The sequence below is a fragment of the Erythrolamprus reginae genome, chromosome 1 (genome assembly GCF_031021105.1).
Source record: "Erythrolamprus reginae isolate rEryReg1 chromosome 1, rEryReg1.hap1, whole genome shotgun sequence".
Taxonomy (NCBI): domain Eukaryota; kingdom Metazoa; phylum Chordata; class Lepidosauria; order Squamata; family Dipsadidae; genus Erythrolamprus; species Erythrolamprus reginae.
In genome coordinates, this window is record NC_091950.1 from 373,231,181 (window position 1) to 373,249,940 (window position 18,760).

The 18,760-nt window shown below is 41.4% G+C and overlaps 1 protein-coding gene across 1 annotated transcript in view; it reads right to left on the reverse strand.

The window, feature by feature from the left end:
* Positions 1-4,923: 4,923 nt before the first annotated feature.
* The window catches only part of PTK7 (protein tyrosine kinase 7 (inactive)), a 109,646-nt gene continuing 95,809 nt past the window's right edge, over positions 4,924-18,760 (reverse strand). Inside the window, exons 16-20 of the mRNA XM_070734585.1 lie at positions 15,175-15,407; positions 11,970-12,050; positions 8,387-8,538; positions 8,112-8,290; positions 4,924-6,279 (exon numbers count right to left, since the gene is read on the reverse strand). Of these exons, the coding sequence (XP_070590686.1) occupies positions 6,119-6,279; positions 8,112-8,290; positions 8,387-8,538; positions 11,970-12,050; positions 15,175-15,407 (806 nt within the window). The 3' untranslated portion in view covers positions 4,924-6,118. The remainder of the gene's footprint in view (positions 6,280-8,111; positions 8,291-8,386; positions 8,539-11,969; positions 12,051-15,174; positions 15,408-18,760) is intronic.

Genomic DNA, 18,760 nt, shown 5'->3' on the forward strand with positions numbered 1-18,760 from the left:
TATTCAAGGACAAATTCATCATTATATCAGACATGTAATGGCAGATGGCGATGAGCAAGTGAAATTTATTCAGATTTACTTCATGGATTTTCAACAGTATAGAATCAAGGGAAATAATTCACAGGGAAGGAATTCAACATTTAATTTAAAGATTGTGTCCAAAATCTGGGACTAATTCTATGGAATTAAATTTTGGCAAATTTTGCAAAATATTTAATGACATTAAAATGATCATAATTTATTGCATAATACAAAACACGTTTCCTTGCTGTTTGATTATGCTATACAATTCAACACGGGCTATTGTCAAGGCGGATACATCTCTGAATGTATTCTTATTTTTCAGTGAAGGTAATACTACATTAGAAATGTCGTCATTGTTGAAAGCATTGAAGCATCTGGCAAGAAAATATTTCTGAAATGATGGATCATTTGTTGTCTAGTTTATATATCACTGGCAGAACTGGTGCCCAGTTTAGAAAATAAGTATATTTATTCAGTGGCTGTATAATAGTGCTTAGAGTGCCACCTTTTGACAAAAGAGACTGGAGTTTAAATCCTGAATGGTACTTCCCTTACCAGGAGGGTCTTTATCCAAATCCTTTATCTGCCTTTATACCCTTTATCTGCCTAGATGCATCACCTGCCTACCTCAAATAGGAAAATGACACAAGCTAAGAGTTATGTCAATTCATGCATCACCTGGATTTACAAGTTCCACTGAGGAATCAGAACAATATGATGATAAATGGGCTACTGAAACAAACCATACATAGACAAGAAAATCCAGAATTGGTGGAATGCTACAACAGTAGAAGACCTAATGAGAGGGGACCTATGAAATTTATGAGGGAACCATGGATAGAAAGACCCTAATTAACACTAAGAAACAATATTTCAATAAAGAGGAAGCTGTTGTCACAACTTAAGATAGATCAATTACACATTACATTCGAGACTCAAGAAGACTTGGAAGAACAACTGGGTGTGCACCTGGAACAAGAATGTCTATTTGCCCCCTCCTCATACAAAGCACAACAGCTGATACGAGGCATTAGATCATGGATAAATTAGCTACTTGACCACAGAAATCAATTATCAATACCCAGTTGAGAAATACCATCAGTTAGTGTACTTGAAGATGCAAACCAAGCCTTTGCAGAGGTTCTGAAGTCTCATGAAAAGAGGATGCTGGCATGGCGGGCAGCAGGAACCTATTCTTGTGATATTTTGGAAACCTCATTCCTCACCTATGCAAAGTGTGGGATGAAGCGAGAATTGGATGCCAGCTTGGAGAATGGCATGAGAATTATCATCTTTCGTCTGTTGTGAGGAGGGCGTTTGCCCAGGTTCGCCTGGTGCACCAGTTGCGGCCCTATTTGGACAGGGAGTCACTGCTCACAGTCACTCATGCCCTCATCACCTCGAGGTTTGATTACTGCAACGCTCTCTACATGGGGCTACCTTTGAAAAGTGTTCGGAAACTCCAGATTGTGCAGAACGCGGCCGTGAGAGCCATCGTGGGGCTTCCCAGATTCGCCCACGTATCTACAACACTCCGTGGCCTGCACTGGCTGCCAATCAATTTCCGGTCACAATTCAAAGTGTTGGTTATGACCTTTAAAGCATTGGCATTGGACCAGAGTACCTCTGGAACCACCTGCTACCGCACAAATCCCAGCGACCAATAGAGTTGGCCTCCTCCGGGTCCCGTCGACTAAACAATGTCGTCTGGCGGGCCCCAAGGGAAGAGCCTTCTCTGTGGCGGCCCCGGCCCTCTGGAATCAACTCCCCCCAGAGATTAGAACTGCTCCCACCCTCGTCTTCCGTAAACTACTCAAGACCCACCTATACTGCCAGGCATGGGGGATTTGAGACATCTTTTAATCTTATAATTTATGTTTGGTATGTATGTGCTGTTTGGTTTTTTAATTATGATAGGGTTTTTAGTTATTTTTAATATTAGATTTGTGCCATTATAATATTGTTTTTATTGTTGTTGTGAGCCGCCCCGAGTCTTCGGAGAGGGGCGGCATACAAATCTAATAACTTGAATTGAATTGAATGAGGCAGCCTTGGTGAGAAGCTGCCTCAACGAGGCTATGTGGGCCTGTCAGCAGTTGCAGAAAAAAAGGGTGAATGATGCATTGGCAGGTCCTAAACTGTGCAGGGCTGTGGGGACCATCGAGACAGGGCAAAATTGTGCTCATGTGTCTAGCTGAGGTATTGAGTTTGACGTATCGTTTCTCAGTGGTGGCAGCAAGGCTGAAGTCAATGCCTGGTGACAGTGGCAGCTGACACTGCTAAAGGCCCTGGGCCTATACTTCAGGCCCAGCTCTGAAGCTGCTGCTGACAAGTGCCACTGTGCAGAATAGCCAGAAGGGCATAGATAGGAGGTTGGAGAGATAGGGAGGTGGTGGAACTACACCGCCGGTGGTCATTAGATTGTAAAAAAAATAATAATCCTGTGGCTAAAGTAGTTTGATTATTGAAGCAGATAATAAATTCCTTTTCACTGAATTTATTTAAGTAGGAGGTTGGCTTTAATATGAATTCTGGCAATGGACAGTTGGGTTCAGTTGATTGGAGTTGTTTTAGTCCTGATACTCTACTTAGAGAGAAGAAATAGTTTTTAGTCATTCACAGCAGATCATTTTTCACCATGTCATTTTTCACCATGTTTTTGCTTCTTCAAAAAAAGGGCAACTAGAGAGAATGGAATGCCCAAATTACAGCAACAAAGAGAAAATATATTAAAAGAAACCTGGAAACGGTTGTCATGGCTGAAAAACAGAAGACAGAGAATTGAGCTTTTGTGCATAAGACTCGGAAGGGCTGCAATCTTAAATTCAGATTTTTGAAAAGTCTGTGCAAGAACACAATCCTATGCATGCATTTAAACAGGGATTACTAGGAGCTGAAGGAATCTGTTTTAACATAGGCCTTCCAACAGCCATTTCTTTCTTTTATTCCAGTGCGTATTGAGTGTGTTGGTGTGCTTATCTAGTATTTATTTTATTTTATTTATTTTATTTATTTTATTTTATTTATGTTATTTATGTTATTTATTTATTTTATTTATTTATGTTATTTATTTATGTTATTTATGTTATTTATTTATTTTATTATTTATTTTATTTATTATTTATTTTATTTATTTTATTTTATTATTTTATTTTATTTTATTATTTTATTTTATTATTTTATTATTTTATTAATTAATTAATTTATTTGTTTGTTTGTTTATTTATTTATTTATTTATTTATTGGATTTGTATACCGCCCCTCACCGTGGACTCGGGCGGCTAACAACAGTGGTAAAAGCAGCATGTGACAATCCAATATTAAAACAGCTAAAACCCTTATTATAAAACCAATCATACATACAAACATACCATGCATAAATTGTAGAAGCCTAGGGGGAAAGAATATCTCAGTTCCCCCATGCCTGACGGCAGAGGTGGGTTTTAAGGAGCTTATGAAAGGCAAGGAGGGTGGGGGCTATTCTAATCTCTGGAGGGAGTTGGTTCCAGAGGGCCGGGGCCACCACAGAGAAGGCTCTTCCCCTGGGTCCCGCCAAACGACATTGTTTAGTTGACGGGACCCGGAGAAGGCCCACTCTGTGGGACCTAACTGGTCGCTGGGATTCGTGCGGCAGAATACAGTATATAAATATTAATTTAGTATGAAGCCCTTCTGGGTAATCTTCAGAAATTATAACTGACAGTTGTATATCTTGCTTTTTGTTTCATTCTAGAATACAGATCCTAGATATTTATAGTGACCATACATCCTTTACTTTAAAGGACAATATTTTATTTCAGAAAGCTGTCCTTCAAATTTCTTTTTCAAAAACTCAACTTTTATCCTATATTTTTGTCATTTAACTTTTACCATAGAAATGGTACCACTTAATGCTTAGTCATTCACATTTATGTGAAACTCAATTGTTTTTAAAATAAATTTACAAATACTATTTGACTTCACATTTTTAAAATTAGAATAGTACATGTTTTCATATGTTTTTTCTTCATTTTACTTTTGAATTTTCTTTTATAAAGCAAAGTTATAGGCATATTTTAAAAAATGCTTATAAACTTTTTTTCCGGATTTATTCTTTTCTCAGGGTTGTCCTTTACTCTTTCCGTGAAAATATGGTCACTCTATAAATATTACACCCCACAAGAGTTAATTCCATAACATGATTTTTATGCAAAAGAGCAGGGCTTTTCAACCTTGGCAAATTGAAGATAGGCAGTCTTCAACTCCCAGAATTCCCAGCTTTTAAGGCTAGTTGGGAGATTCTGGGAGTTGGTCCACCTGTCCTCAATTACAAAGTTGGAGAAACATTACAATATAGTATTCACTGCTGTTATGGCATACCTCCCAAGCTATTAAATACAAAACAAGCAATATTTCTTTTAGGTTTTCTAAATTCAAATGAATGAAGTCTGAGTTTGTTAGATTAATCATGATGATATATTGGGAAAGAACTGTAATGGAATTAGCCTTTATTTGGGAAGATTCCCATTGTGTATTAAATGATTAAATCAGCATTGGGAGAATATGCTACATGACAAAATTCAGATATAGAACAACATGGTATTGACCAAAGACCCAATTTCAATAGTTTAGAAAAAACTGCTAAGTTCACAAGTAATGCCCAGCCTTGAGTTTAGGTTGCTTTCTATTCATTATGACATATGAATAATGACATAGGCATTAGTCGTGAATCAACCCAGACAATGGAAAAACATGAGATAAATTCATTGAGTAAAAGTGTTTCAAGTAGAATACGAAGTAAAATTGCTTTATGACTGTCCACCCCATGCAACTTTAATATGTTAGCATTTGTTGCTTGTATTTCATAATCTTTTCCAGGTGGTTTTAGTCAGAGAAACAGAAAAGAAACACAGATTGCAATTTATGTTTGAGAGGGACTCTTTATTGCAAGCAGTGTATTTTATTTTATTTTATTAAAAAAAACCCTCCTGGCTGTTCTACTCCTCTGCTCAAGCAAACTGAAGCTAAACTGTCTCTAGGCTGCAATTCCAATAATATATATATTTGTGTGTGTTTGTGCATATAAAAGAATTACTTAGGCTGCAAAGTGTCAACAATTCTGTAAAAAAGTAAGAAAAACAAACATTGCTCAAAAGAATCATATAAAAAAGCGGCATTAGATAATCAGGAAAGCTACTGAAAGTCTCCTTCATATGCCAGGCACTTAAGTGTTTGTTGCTTTTTCTTTTTCTGGGTATGTAAGGAGGCAACAGAAGGTCCAACAGACTGGACAGTGCCAGGAGGAGAAATAAAGCATTGTTCAATAAATATGCAGGTTCCTCTTTGTTTTAAGAAAGATTCTCCTTATCTCCTTTGCAGGGATACGATTAAAAAAAAAAGCCACTGGATTTCTTCAAGATGAAAATAATTGCAGTCCAGACCTTTCTGATTCCAGTCAAGTGAGAAACGATTGCAGGATCAAAAATATAATGAGCTTGGAGTGGGACCGGTATTGTGCATGCCACTACTTTTGGTTGCTTCGCAAGATTGGCCAGATACTACAAAAATTATAAAAGCGACAACAAGTGTTGTCAAGTTTTGTTTCCCTGTTGCCGTCTTAATGTCTCCTGCCAAAAAATAGTAATGACTGAGCAGCATGATTGTTTACATTTACCCTTCCCTAACCCGCCCACCCCCAAACCAAAAAGTTCCCAGAAGTAACTTGTCTGTGCTTTTCCATAAAAGGGTTTGAAAAGTAAATAGAAGGTTAAATGTGCCAAGACAGAGAAGTCCCAAAAACGTGTTACAGGCTTTCCTTGTGAAATTATCCTAAGACGGCCGTTCCCAGCATTCCCTTCATTTCTAAGATGTTTTTATCTCGTCCCGTGGAAGTCAGACGTAGACCCTGGAGGAATGCAGCCTGGCCAGGCACAGAGAACACAGCCTGGTGAAGACATTTCGGATGAAGAAAACATCCACAGCCTTCATCCACTAGTGTGAAAGTTCTTGGTCCCTTTTGGTTCCGGCAGGTCCCATTGAGAATCTGTAACAGTCAAAACGCCAAAATGTGATTTCGGCCCAATCCAACCTCTGAATAGGGTGGGCAATTTCCTATTCAGGCTTTGCTTTCTGACGGGCTTTCTCCAAGCACGTTCGCAATTTCGCTGAAAGATGGGCGGTCCTTGGGGCTTTGAGCCCAACAGCGCTGCATCAACTTGTAACATTTGGAGGGACAACCCTCTGGATGGGGAAGCTTCATTTTCCCAGACTGTAAACCTAAACAGAGGAAAAGAAAGCACAGGGTAAGAACTGCCCTCCCAGTTTTTTTCTAAGGCGCATGTACGATCAAATTTTCAGCAACAGTATTCCTCCTTAATTATCTGCCTTCAAACAATACAGCTGAAATAATTTTTTGATAGAAATGTGTGTTTTAGAAGATTTCTCAAATCAAAATGATACGAGGAATAATGCTATCTTTCAGTCAATCCTCTCTTCCAATTCCACCCCATTCATCTTTCTAGTAAGGTTTTGTAAGCTGGACATGTTTCCTTCAGCAGTAGCAAGAACTTTAAGGATAAATAATATGCATAGCTGCACATCAATCTTTTTCCAAGTGGAATCTGATTTCAGTTCTTCCAACCATAAGAAAAATCCCTGCTCTTCCACAAGGAGGTACTGCTATTCACCTCTAGGAAACAGTTCCCACTGATAAATAGCTGTTATATTTTGCACTAGTTTTCAAGTACCATCCAACCTATAAAATAGGTTGTACATGTTATAAAATACAAATAATTCCATATGGCTATGTATTATTTGCTTGCTTTGGCAGTAACGTAAAGCTTTCAAAGATTTGTTTATTAATCAACAGTAGTTCTGTGACAAACTCATGAAATCAGAGGCTTAGAACAGTTCAAGTTTTTCCTTCTGGATGTCTTATTTTTTCTAACCCTCCCAAAATGTATCAACGTGATATAGGCAACAACATTTATCACCAAGCTCCTATTTCATATTCAAAAATACATTTATTATATTATTTACTTTATAAAAACAACTTGTAAAAATAAAATTTGTACTTGAAAATATGCTAATAATTCCTAATTAAAGTCATAGGTTATAAGTATAATTACGAGGGCTATCACTCTGACTAAATGCATATGTGAGAAAGAAAATGGAAATATAAGAAGTACCAGTAAGCAAATGTTGAAATATACCGGTACATCATCTAAAAGAAGGTTTTTTTCTTTTTCCAAATTTATCAAGGAATATCATTTCAGACCATGCTTCTACCTCATAGGATCTTTTTTTCTTTTATTATTTGCAATTTTTAATAAATATTACACAACCTATGACCCATTAGGTCATTATTTTATTTTTATTTTTTAAATTTTATTTATGATTTTTGATTACATTAAAAAAAGAACATCTTATACAGATCATTTCCCATTTCAGATTCATTTTGTGTTTATCTTTACATCATTACTGGTTGTAATCATTTTATTATAGGGAAAATAGAAACATCAAGAAGTTTGATGGTCTTGGTATATTCGGGTTTCTTCCTGTGTAGGATTTGGAAATTTCTGGCGACGTTTCGACAAGGTCCCACTCGTCATCTTCAGGCTGGTGTTTCTGTCCTTATTCTAGGGCAGAACAAGGACAGAAACACCAGCCTGAGGATGACGAGTGGGACCTCGTCGAAACGTCGCCAGAAATTTCCAAATCCTACATGGGAAGAAACCCGAATATACCAAGACCATCATACCTGTACCCGTGAAAATCTATGAAAACAAATATCAAGAAGTTTATGTATATATACAGTTATTTGTATCTACCTAAATAAAAGAAAATTGCATAAAAATATGGTTGTCACTAGGTTTGAAGGTTTCTTTTTACTTTCCTCTGTATATTCCTATTTGTTCTGTACAAAGTTGAATGGGCACAACAGCATGTGAAATTGATTGTCAATCAGTGTTGCTTCATAAGTGGACAGTTTGATTTCACAGAAATTTGATTTACCTGGAGTTATATTGTATTGTTTAAGTGTTCCCTTTATTTTTTTGAGCAGTGTACATTTCACTAGATAAGGAAAAACGTGATAAGGGTTCACCTACCTGCTAACACCTCTTCATTCGCCAATGATGAATGCGGTAATTCCCCCAATGTGAATATTTCCCACATGACCACCCCGAAGGACCACACATCAGATTTTGTGGAGAATTCATCTTCCAAGACAGCTTCCGGGGGCATCCAACGAAGTGGAATCCAGGCTTGGTGGTAGTGATAGTATTCGCTGAACGTGGAGAAGGCAAAGGATAAATCAGCTTTGTCCAAATCTTCTAAACATGGCCTTTGGAACATCCGCTAAGAGAGATCTAAGCAATCTTACCTGTTGTAAACGTCTTTGCTGAGACTCAGTTTTGTCACCTTCACCTGCCTTTGCGCACTGACCAGGCAGTTCCGAGCCGCCAAGTCTTTGTGAACAAACCTGCTATTGGAGAGATGTTCCATCCCCAGTGCCACTTGGCAGCAGAAAGATAACTGAAAAATACAAGATACATAAAAGACATAGTAAGCATCCTACATGAACCTAAGTCAGTGATGGCGAACCATTTTTTCCTCGGGTGCTGAAAGAGTGTGGGCGCGCATCATCGCACAGGCACGAGTGCCCACATCCATAATTCAATGCCTGGAGAGAGCAAAAACAGCTTCTCCTGCCCCTCTGGAGGCCAGAAATGGCCTGTTTCCCAACTTCTGGTGGGCCCAGTAGGCTCGTGTTTCTCCCTCCTCAGGCTCCAAGGGCTTCCCTGGAGGGTAAAATTGCCCTCCCTATCCCCCCAGAGGCTCCCTGGAAGCCAAAAATGCCCTCCCAGAACCTCTATGCAAGCCAAAAATCAGCTGGTGGCACACACATGTGTGTTTGAGCTGAGCTAGGGCAACAGCTCGTGTGCCAGCAGATATGGCTCCACGTGCCACCTATGGCACCCATGCCATAGGTTTGCCATCACTGACCTAAATGTTCTCTAACCTGGCCTAGAAGAGGAAGAATAAAGGGTGGACATTTCCTATTTTGCAAATTTTCTTAGAACAGGAATTTATTTATTTATTCAACTTCTATGCCACCCAATCCCAAAGGACTCAGGGATACTTATACCCTATTGATATAAGTATCCCCAAGTCCCTTTTTGCAGTCCCTGGAGCCCCTCTCTGACCAGCATCACTGGTGGCATAATTTTTATTTATCATTTAGAGGCAGGAAACAAAACTGTACTACATGAGGTTCAACCAAGTTTTAAAAACAAGTAATTTATCTCTAAACCAAGAACAGACTAGTTTTATTTATGCAGTCAACATTCTACAGCCGCCCTGAGTCTGGGGAGAGGGGCGGCATACAAATCTTATTATTATTATTATTATTATTATTATTATTATTATTATTATTAATATTATTCTCCCAAATATTAAGAATAGAATAGAATTTTATTGGCCAAGTGTGATTGGACACACAAGGAATTTGTCTTGGTGCATATGCTCTCAGCGTACATAAAAGAAAATATACATTTGTCAAGAATCATGTGGTACGACACTTAATGATTGTCATAGGGGTCAAATAAGCAATGAAGAAGCAATATTAATAAAAATCTTAGGATATAAGCAACAAGTTACAGTCATATAGTCAAGGGAGGAAATGGGTGAAAGGAATGATGAGAAAAACTAGTAGAATAGAAGTGCAGATTTAGTAGACAGTCTGACAGTGTTGAGGGAATTATTTGTTTAGTAGAGTGATGGCGTTCGGGGGAAAACTGTTCTTGTATCTAGTTGTCTTGGTGTGCAGTGCTCTGTAGCGACGTTTTGAGGATAGGAGTTGAAACAGTTTGTGTCCAGGATGTGAGGGGTCAGTAAATATTTAGAGTGAGTGGAGCCTATGGATGGTTGTTGCAACATCTTAGGGCAGTGATGGATAAATAACATTTTTGTTAACATCTGTTGCATGCATGCAACAGCACAGTATGTGCATCCATGCTGCCCCCTAAGGTCCCCAGTGAGGTTCCACAGAGTTGGTCTCCTCAGGGTCCTCTCAGCCAAACAATGCCGGCTGGCGGGGCCTAGGGGAAGAGCCTTCTCTGTGGGGGGCCCGTCCCTCTGGAACCAGCTCCCCCCAGAGATTCGCACTGCCTTCACCCTCCTTGCCTTCCGAAAAAGTTTAAAAACTCATCTTTGCCGCCAGGCTGGGGTTTTTTAGATCTCTCCCACCCTGACTAAGGAGTGTTTTTAGCATGATCTATTGAGTGAATGATAATTGAATGTTTTAAAGTGTTTTAGGATTTTTTAAGTCTTTTAACTAATTTAATTGGATCAATTGTATTACTATGTTTCCTATATTTTCTATATTTGCTGAGAGCCGCCCCAAATCCAAGGAGACAGGCGGCAAATAAGTAAGTAAGTAAGTAAGTAAGTAAGTAAGTAAGTAAGTAAGTAAGTAAGTAAGTAAGTAAGTAAGTAAGTAAGTACAAACAAACAAACAAACAAACAAACAAATGCAATGCTGCCCCACAGGCCCCACTCCACAATGCATGGGTGACCCCGATGCTCCCCTATCTGCATGGGCGACCCCCACCCCCATGGCCCATTTTGATTCTAGAAGGCCCAGAAGGCTTCTGGGAGTCCTGCTAGCACCAAAACAATCCCTGATCTCCCCAATTTCTTTCCCTGGCATGTGCTGAATTCCTTTTGGATTCCTCCCTCCTCTGCCTTCTCCAATCTCCCCAATTTCTTTCCCCAGGGCAAAGCATGGAAATGCCCCACCCCTGTGCAAGCATGGCAGAGACCCAAGGACCAGCTGGCTGGCGGGAGACGCACACATGCACAGTGGGGCCTGGCTGGGCGATGGCTGGCATGCCAGTAGAGAGGGCCACTTGTGGCATGCATCCCATAGGCTTGCCATCACGGTCCTAGGAAATGATTGCGGCATTGGTTGGGGTTTTTTTTATGGTTTGTAATTTCATTATTGTTGTGAGCTTTCCAGAATTGTGCTTTCAGGCGGTACTTTATTTTTTAAAATGAAGAAACAAATGAATAAATCTTAAATCACTAATAGATAGTTGTTAGAACAAATCATCAAGACCTACAATGGCTTGCAAATTGTCCATTTGTGATCTACATTAGCCAGAATCTACCTGTAAACAACTTTCTGTGTAAAAAACATCAACATGCAGGCATGTTTTAAAATAGCAACAACATTTGGAAGACAAAGCACCTGCACCGCCAGAAGAGACGTCTAGAGAAGCGATGGAGGAAGAGTAAATCCGAATCCGATCGAGCACTTGTAAGAGCTCATATTAAGACTTACAAAGTGGTATTCAAGGTGGCAAGATGCACGTATCATGCTGCCTTGATTGCATCAGCGGAATCCCGCCTGGCCGCTCTGTTTAGGGTGACAGAGTGGGCCTTCTCCGAGTCCCGTCAACTAAACAATGTTGTTTGGCGGGACCCAGGGAAAGAGCCTTCTCTGTGGCGGCCCTGGCCCTCTGGAACCAGCTCCCCCCGGAGATTAGAATTGCCCCCTCCCTCCTCGCTTTTCGTAAGCTCCTTAAAACCCAACTCTGCCATCAGAGGTGAGATATTCCTTCCCTCTAGGCCTTACAATTTATGCATGGTATGTTTGCGTGTATGTTTGGTTTTATAATAAGGGTTTTTTAGTTGTTTTAGTATTGGATTGTTACATGTTGTTTATCATTGTTGTTAGCCGCCTCGAGTCTACGGAGAGGGGCGGCATACAAATCCAATAAATAATAATAATATTAATATTAATATTAATAATAATCATAATCATAATCATAACAGTAGCCTAAATGCCATACTGAATTAGATGATATAATTATTGACTCTTTCAAATTAACTCACTCCTTTCTCAACAATTACAGCCTTCGTTTGATTCAGATGCTACTAATTCTCCAATTGTACCATTTTACCTTATGTTTCGTGCTAATGGGCTGGGGCTTGAGGTTCTCATCTTTAGTTCTGGAAATCCTCAGGAACTGTTTCAGATCTCCCTAGCATTGAGGAAATCAGAAAGGAAATCTTCAGAACAATTCAAAAGTATTCTGAGACAAAAAGACACCAGACCAATTCATCTTATAAATCTCTTTTGATCACATAAAGTAATTTTAAGAAGCTAATAATAAACAACAGGATTATGTGCAATAACACCATGTTCATACAGTATTCAGTATACCAGTGTTTTTCAACCAGTGTGCCGTGAGACATGGTCAAGTGTGCCGCGAAGCTCAGAGAGAGGAAGAAAACGAGAGAGAGAGAGAGAGAGAGAGAAAGAAAGAAAGAGAGAGACAGAGAGAGAGAAAGAAAGAGAGAGAGAAAGAAAGAAAGAGAGACAAAAAGAAAACAAGAGAGAGGAAGAAAGAAAGAGAGAGAGAAAGAAAGACAGAGAGAGAAAGAAAGAGAGAGAAAGAAAATGAGAGAGAGAAAGAGAAAGAGAACAAGAGAGAGAAAGCAAGCAAGGGAGAGAGCAAGAGATAGAGAGAAAGAAAGAAAGAGAGGGAGGGAAGGTGGGAGAGAAAGACAGAGGGAGGGAGGGAGAAAGAGCAAAAAAGAGGAAGGAAGGAAGAGAGAGAGAAAGAAAGAGGGATGGAGAGAGAGAGAAAAAAAGAAGGGAGAGAAAGAAGGAGGGAGAGAGAGAGAAATAGAGTGAAATGGAGGAAGAGAGAAAAAAAAAATTTCCAAACTTTTTTTAGCCAGCCCCCCCTCAATGTGCCCCAGGGTTTTGTAAATGTAAAAAATGTGCCGTGGCTCAAAAAAGGTTGAAAATCACTGCAGTATACAATAGTGGATCAGCAGGCAGCATACATTCTCAAGACCCAGTTGGGTGAAGGCAATGTTGCCTTATTAGAGATCTGCTTCTCCCAGATTTTGGGTTCATCAACAACTTTGAAGCCAGGACTGACTGAGGCTGGAGGAATAGGTCAGCATTTATCATTAAAAACTCTGTATTTGTGACCAAGGACCCTGATTTGGAGACTTCTCGGTACAAATGTCTTTTTCTGAAATAGGGCCATAAAGACATTCATCTTTCCCTACTCAACTATCCTAGCCCAGCCAAGATTCAGAAAATAACTAAATATGCAACTATTCCATAGAGTTTTTCCCTACAGAACCTAAGAAGAGCCATGCTGAATCAGGCCAAAGCCCATCGAGTCCAGCATTCTGTGTCACACAGTGGCCCACCAAATGTACATGGGGATCTTGAGCAGAAAGAGAAGGCAAAACCCTCCCTTTCCCTTGACCGCCAACAAATGGATTCCATCATGTTTTTTTGTTACTGGTTCATGTCTTAAAATTTAAAATATTGTGTTTCTAAGCCTACCAGGGATGTCTGACTGTTGTATATGCTGACTGTAAACTGCTTAGAGCAGTGTTTCCCAACCTTTTTTGAGCCGCGGCACATTATTCATATTTTCAAAATTCTGGGGAACACTGAACGGGGGGGCGGGGGGGGGGGGCTAAAGAAAAGTTTGGACAAAAAAAATATCTCTTCCTCCATTTCACTCTATTTCTCCCTCCCTCTTTCTCTTCCTTCCCTTCTTTCTCTTTCTCCATCCCTCTTTCTTTCTTCCTCCCTCTCTTTTTTGCTCTCTTTCTCTCTCCCTCCTTCCCTCCCTCTATGTCTTTCCCTCTCCCTCCTTCCCCCCTCTCTTTCTCTCTCTCTCTTGCTTTCTTTCCCTCTCTTTCTCTTTCTTTCTCTCTCCCCTGCTTTTTCTCTCTCTCTCTTTCTCTCTCGTTCACCACGCCAGCAACAGAGAGAAAAAGAAAGAGAGAGAGAGAGCCGGAGAGAGAATGGAGGGCGCCGTTGTCTTCGCCTCCACCCGCCGGCTCTGCAGCTAAGAGGCAGCAGCCATCAGCCCCCTCGCCCTCCCAGACATCCCCAGCGCCCGGCCATGCGCCGCCTCCCGTTAGCCCGGCCAACTTTTCCCTGCTGCGGTTTTCTCTTCATGGCGCAAAGCCACACAGTCCCGGACTCCCGGATCGCTCGCTTCTCCGGTCAGCAAAGCCATCTGCCCAGGAAAGCGCCGCGCCGGGTAGCTGGCTTGCTGGCCGGAGAAGCGAGCGATCCGGGAGTTCGGGACTGTGTGGCTTTGCACCATGAAGAGAAAACGGCAGCAGGGAAAAGTCAGCCGGGCTAACGGGAGGCAGCGCGTGGCTGGGCGCTGGGGACGTCTGGAGGGGCGAGGAGGTTGATGGTTGCTGCCTCTTAATTGCAGAGCCGGCGGGCGGAGGCGAAGACAACAGCGCCCTCCATTCTCTCTCCGGCGGCAGAGGAGAGGGGGCAGATCGCGCCCCAAGACAGGAGGCGGTGGCGGCGAGTGGGCGGATCGGGCGGGCAATGGGGCAGGGCAGAGAAGCCAGGGGCGCGTTTGGCCGGAGGCACCGTGGGGAGGCAGGGGCAGCCGCGGCTCCCTTTACTCCTACTGCCGCACCTCCCCGCCCCTGCCTCCTTTTTCCCGCCTTCCTTCTTTGGGGCCCAGCAGGAGAGCGCCGGAAACAGCTGCATCGGGCAGCAGCCGGGGGACAGCTGCGAGTGGGAGCTCCAGGTCGGAGGCACTGGCGGTTCGGCACTGGCAGCGCCCCGCCCAGCTGGAGCTTCCAAAGACTTCGCGGCACACCTGGCCGTGTCTCGCGGCACACTAGTGTGCCACGGCACACCGGTTGGGAAACGCTGGCTTAGAGGGCTGTAAAGCACTGTGGAGGGTGGTATATAAGTCTAAGTGGTATTGCTGTTGTTTGAGTTGTGTTACTATAGATGTTTTGATTCTTATCATGATTGTTTTTATGTTTTGCTGTAAATTGTGAATTAAAACTGAGAAATAAATAAATATTAATATAGAAGTCCCTTTCCAGTGACCACCGTTTTCTGCCTCCTATCTAAAGGGATGGAATTTCCATATAAATACATTGGCCTTTTGTCTCCAAATTAAACAGAAAAAAACATAATCAGTTTATTAGCCACAGCAAAACACAGGTTTACTCTGCATCCATTATTGTACTTATTTCAATCAACAGGTCTTCTCTTAACAGTAAATAAAGTGCATACTGCTTCTCAACTTTGTATACTTATTGTTTAATCACACATACAGCAATTGAATATTTGATTAGATTTCTTACCAAATCCACATATTCCAAGATCATGTAGTGAGGCTCTGCTTCCCGGCATAGGCCAAGCAATCGTACCACGTTGTTGTGGTTCAGTTTGCCAAACATCTCAGATTCTTGCCTGAAGGCCAACTGTAGTTGTTCATCCCTCGACTGAAGACTCTTAACTAAAACAAGCACTTCGATGTCATTGTCCTCAATGCCTTTTGCCTTAGCCAGGAAAACATCTCCAAATTCACCTTTCCCTAAAAAAAAAGGAGAGCGGGTTACTCATCATCTCTATAGTCCACAGAGAATATAGTACAAGGTAGATTTAGATATTGTTGAAAAATTTGAGGCCGTGAGCTGCAAAGAAAACTTCAGAGTTGGCTGAGAGAGTATGATGCAGAGACTATCTTACATTTATTGTGTGAGATCATAGACTGTTTTTGATGACGCAAAGATATTTGTGCTTCTAATGAGAAAAATGAAATTAGGAGAACCCATTGGCTGTACATTTGATGCTTTAGGAGAAGTGCAGCCTCTTAAATTGTTTTTGGTTTCTGTTGTGTGTCTGGTGATGTTACTCAGAGGAATAGAAATGTTGGTCAATCAGCCAGCCATCTGATTTCACTCACTGACCAGCAAATCAAAAGAAGTGACATTTAAGTTGCTGAACAACAATGCACCCTGTATATCACAGAAACTGACTAGAATAAAATGAGCTATAAAGTCATATAACAATGCCAGTAGTTCTTAATTGCTTCAATAACTGTTCAAAGTCAATGTCAGCATTGAATGAATGGTGGCTACAATCAGTTCTCAGAGTTCTGGCCTATTAGGTAGACCTCGCACCCATCCTGATCCACACGCTGTACCTTCCACTAGCCTCCCCAACCCACACAACTCCTCTCCTGTACCCTCTCTGATTCTGTACACCAGTGTTTACCAGATATCTTCAAGTTGCCACGGATGGGAAACACTGCTATACACATCTCCACCTTTCCCCTTTGATCCTGGAATTTGCAACTTCCTCACCTTCCTTACCGACTCATTGTTTTGGCATTTATGACTGTGGTATCTAAGCAACGCTACTACATTTTATGGTCCGTACTGTTTAGTGAGGGAAATTTTGTAAGTTGGGGACTACCACCCAGATATAATTTTAAGTTTAAGAATCTGAGGATTTTAATTACCTTCAATTACCTTTGAAGAGTGTTCGGAAACTTCAGATCATGCAGAATGCAGCCGCGAGAGCATTCGTGGGCCTCCCCAGATATGCCCATGTCTCATCAACACTCCACAGCCTGCACTGGCTGCTGATCAATTTCCGGTCACAATTCAAAGGGTTGGTTATGACCTACATGGCATCGGACCAGAATACAGTAGTACCTCGAGTTACGAATTTAATTGGTGCGGGAAGGAGGCTCGTAAGTCGAAAAGCTCGTATGATGAAACATTGTTTCCCATAGGAATCAATGGAAAAACGATTAATGCGTGCAAGCCCAAAAATAAGAAACCGGCTGCCACCACCGAAGGAGGCTTGAGCCTCCCGATCCTCCCCGCCCCTTTGCCATGCATGTCATGCTGCATGCAGGATGCCATGCAGTCAGGAAGGTCATCCTGCTCCCCCCCCAGCCAAAAACACAAAGGCTATGGAGGGAGGGAGGGAAGCAGAGCGGGGCGGCAGGCGAGGCGACCGCCTCTCCGTTCGCCAAGCACCGCGGGGAAGGAGGGAGAGAGAAGCAGATGGGCAGCAGCCGCAGCGGAGGCCAAGTCTCGCTCCGGGCTGTGCCCCCTCCGAGCGCTCACCGCCTGTCCCTGTCAGCGGCCCAGCCACCTTCACCCGCCCGGACAACCGCCAGAGGGGCTCCTCCGGAGGGGCGCACAGGGAAGGGCTTGAGCCACCGCCTTCTCCTTTCCCCGTGGGAGCGCCGCACCTCTTGTCTGCCCGGCCTGAGAGGCACGAAACCGGTGCTCATGCCGGGCGGCCCGCCTGGAACACCAGCAATGCCGCTGGGCGCGGGAGGAGGCGGAAGCGGCGCCGCACCATTCCGGACGGAGCGGCCTGAGGGGGCTTATGTTGTTGTGAGCTGCCCCAAGTCCTCGGAGATGGGTGGCATACAAATCTAATAAATTATTATTATTATTAATTAATTAATTAATTAACTAACCCTAATTAATTAATAGTAAGGTAATTTATATAAGGTAATTTAATGATTCTTTAGAAGAACAGAATAGCACAGACACTATAGTATAGATCAGAGATCTTCAGACTTAGCAACTTTAAGACTTGTGGACTTTAGTTCCCAGAATTCTCCACCCAGCTGGGGGAGTTGAAGTCCACAAGTCTCAAAGTTGCCAAGTCTGAAGACCCTTGATATAGATTGCTATATATAGTTAGAAAGTAGTAATGTAATGTATAAGAAAGAATAATACATAAGTAGTGGTTACACTTTCAAAAGTTAAAGTTTGAGTCCAATTATAATGACTATCTATAGTATTAAAATGACTCTGCCATTTAATAATGAATACAAGGCAGAAATAAGAATCAATTGACAGTGAGGATATAATACATTACTATAAAATAGTGACTAAATGGACAGCTGTACTTGAAATGTTTCCAAATTGAAAATATATAGATGTTTGAAGAAATGGCAAACTATGAAACAGTATTTGGCTGCAATTACTGAAGTAGAATAAGACAGGTTTGAATTTAAAGGAATCAATATTACCCAGAGTGCTTGGTAATGAATGGAAATACTAAGTGCTGGGAATTTGGGGTAAGGGATGGGAAGGTATTTAAACATCAACATCTATTATGTTAACCTTATTTCAGCAAGACATTTTAAAAAGTGCCACAAAACCTCGCTGCCTTCTGTCTGTTGCCCTCTAGTGTCCTGAATGTTTGAAACAGCATCTTCCAATGTTCGAGCAGTACCACCCATTGCATCCTTAATTTCCTTCTTAGATGCCACCTCTTCTATGGTACATTCGACATAATTCCCAATTCTTACGCTTACTTATAAACCAGAATGTAACCAGACCTAAATATGTACAATTTAAATTACAACAGATCACTCCTCTGTTTGGTATTTTTTGACTATCCTCTTTAGTCCAGTGGAAATGTAGGGATTAAGCTCTGATTAAACTAAGCAGTCAATACCTAACTGCTTACAAGGTAAAGACACTTTCCAAAAGCTGCCTGAAGAATGCAACATGAAAATCCATGTTGTGGTATGAAGTGATCAGTAAAACAACTCTGAAGTAACTAGAGATTTTTAACATAAACTGAAACTCTTCCAACAGCGAATATAACACAAGGAAATTTCCCTTTTGTCTCATATAGAAAAAAACATCCTTCCAAGATTATGTCCATGATATACCTATGCATAAAGTGTTAGAAACATAGAAACATAGAAGTCTGATGGCAGAAAAAGACCTCATGGTCCATCTAGTCTGCCCTTATACTATTTTCTGTATTTTATCTTAGGATGGATATATGTTTATCCCAGGCATGTTTAAATTCAGTTACTGTGGATTTATCTACCATGTCTGCTGGAAGTTTGTTCCAAGGATCTACTACTCTTTCAGTAAAATAATATTTTCTCATGTTGCT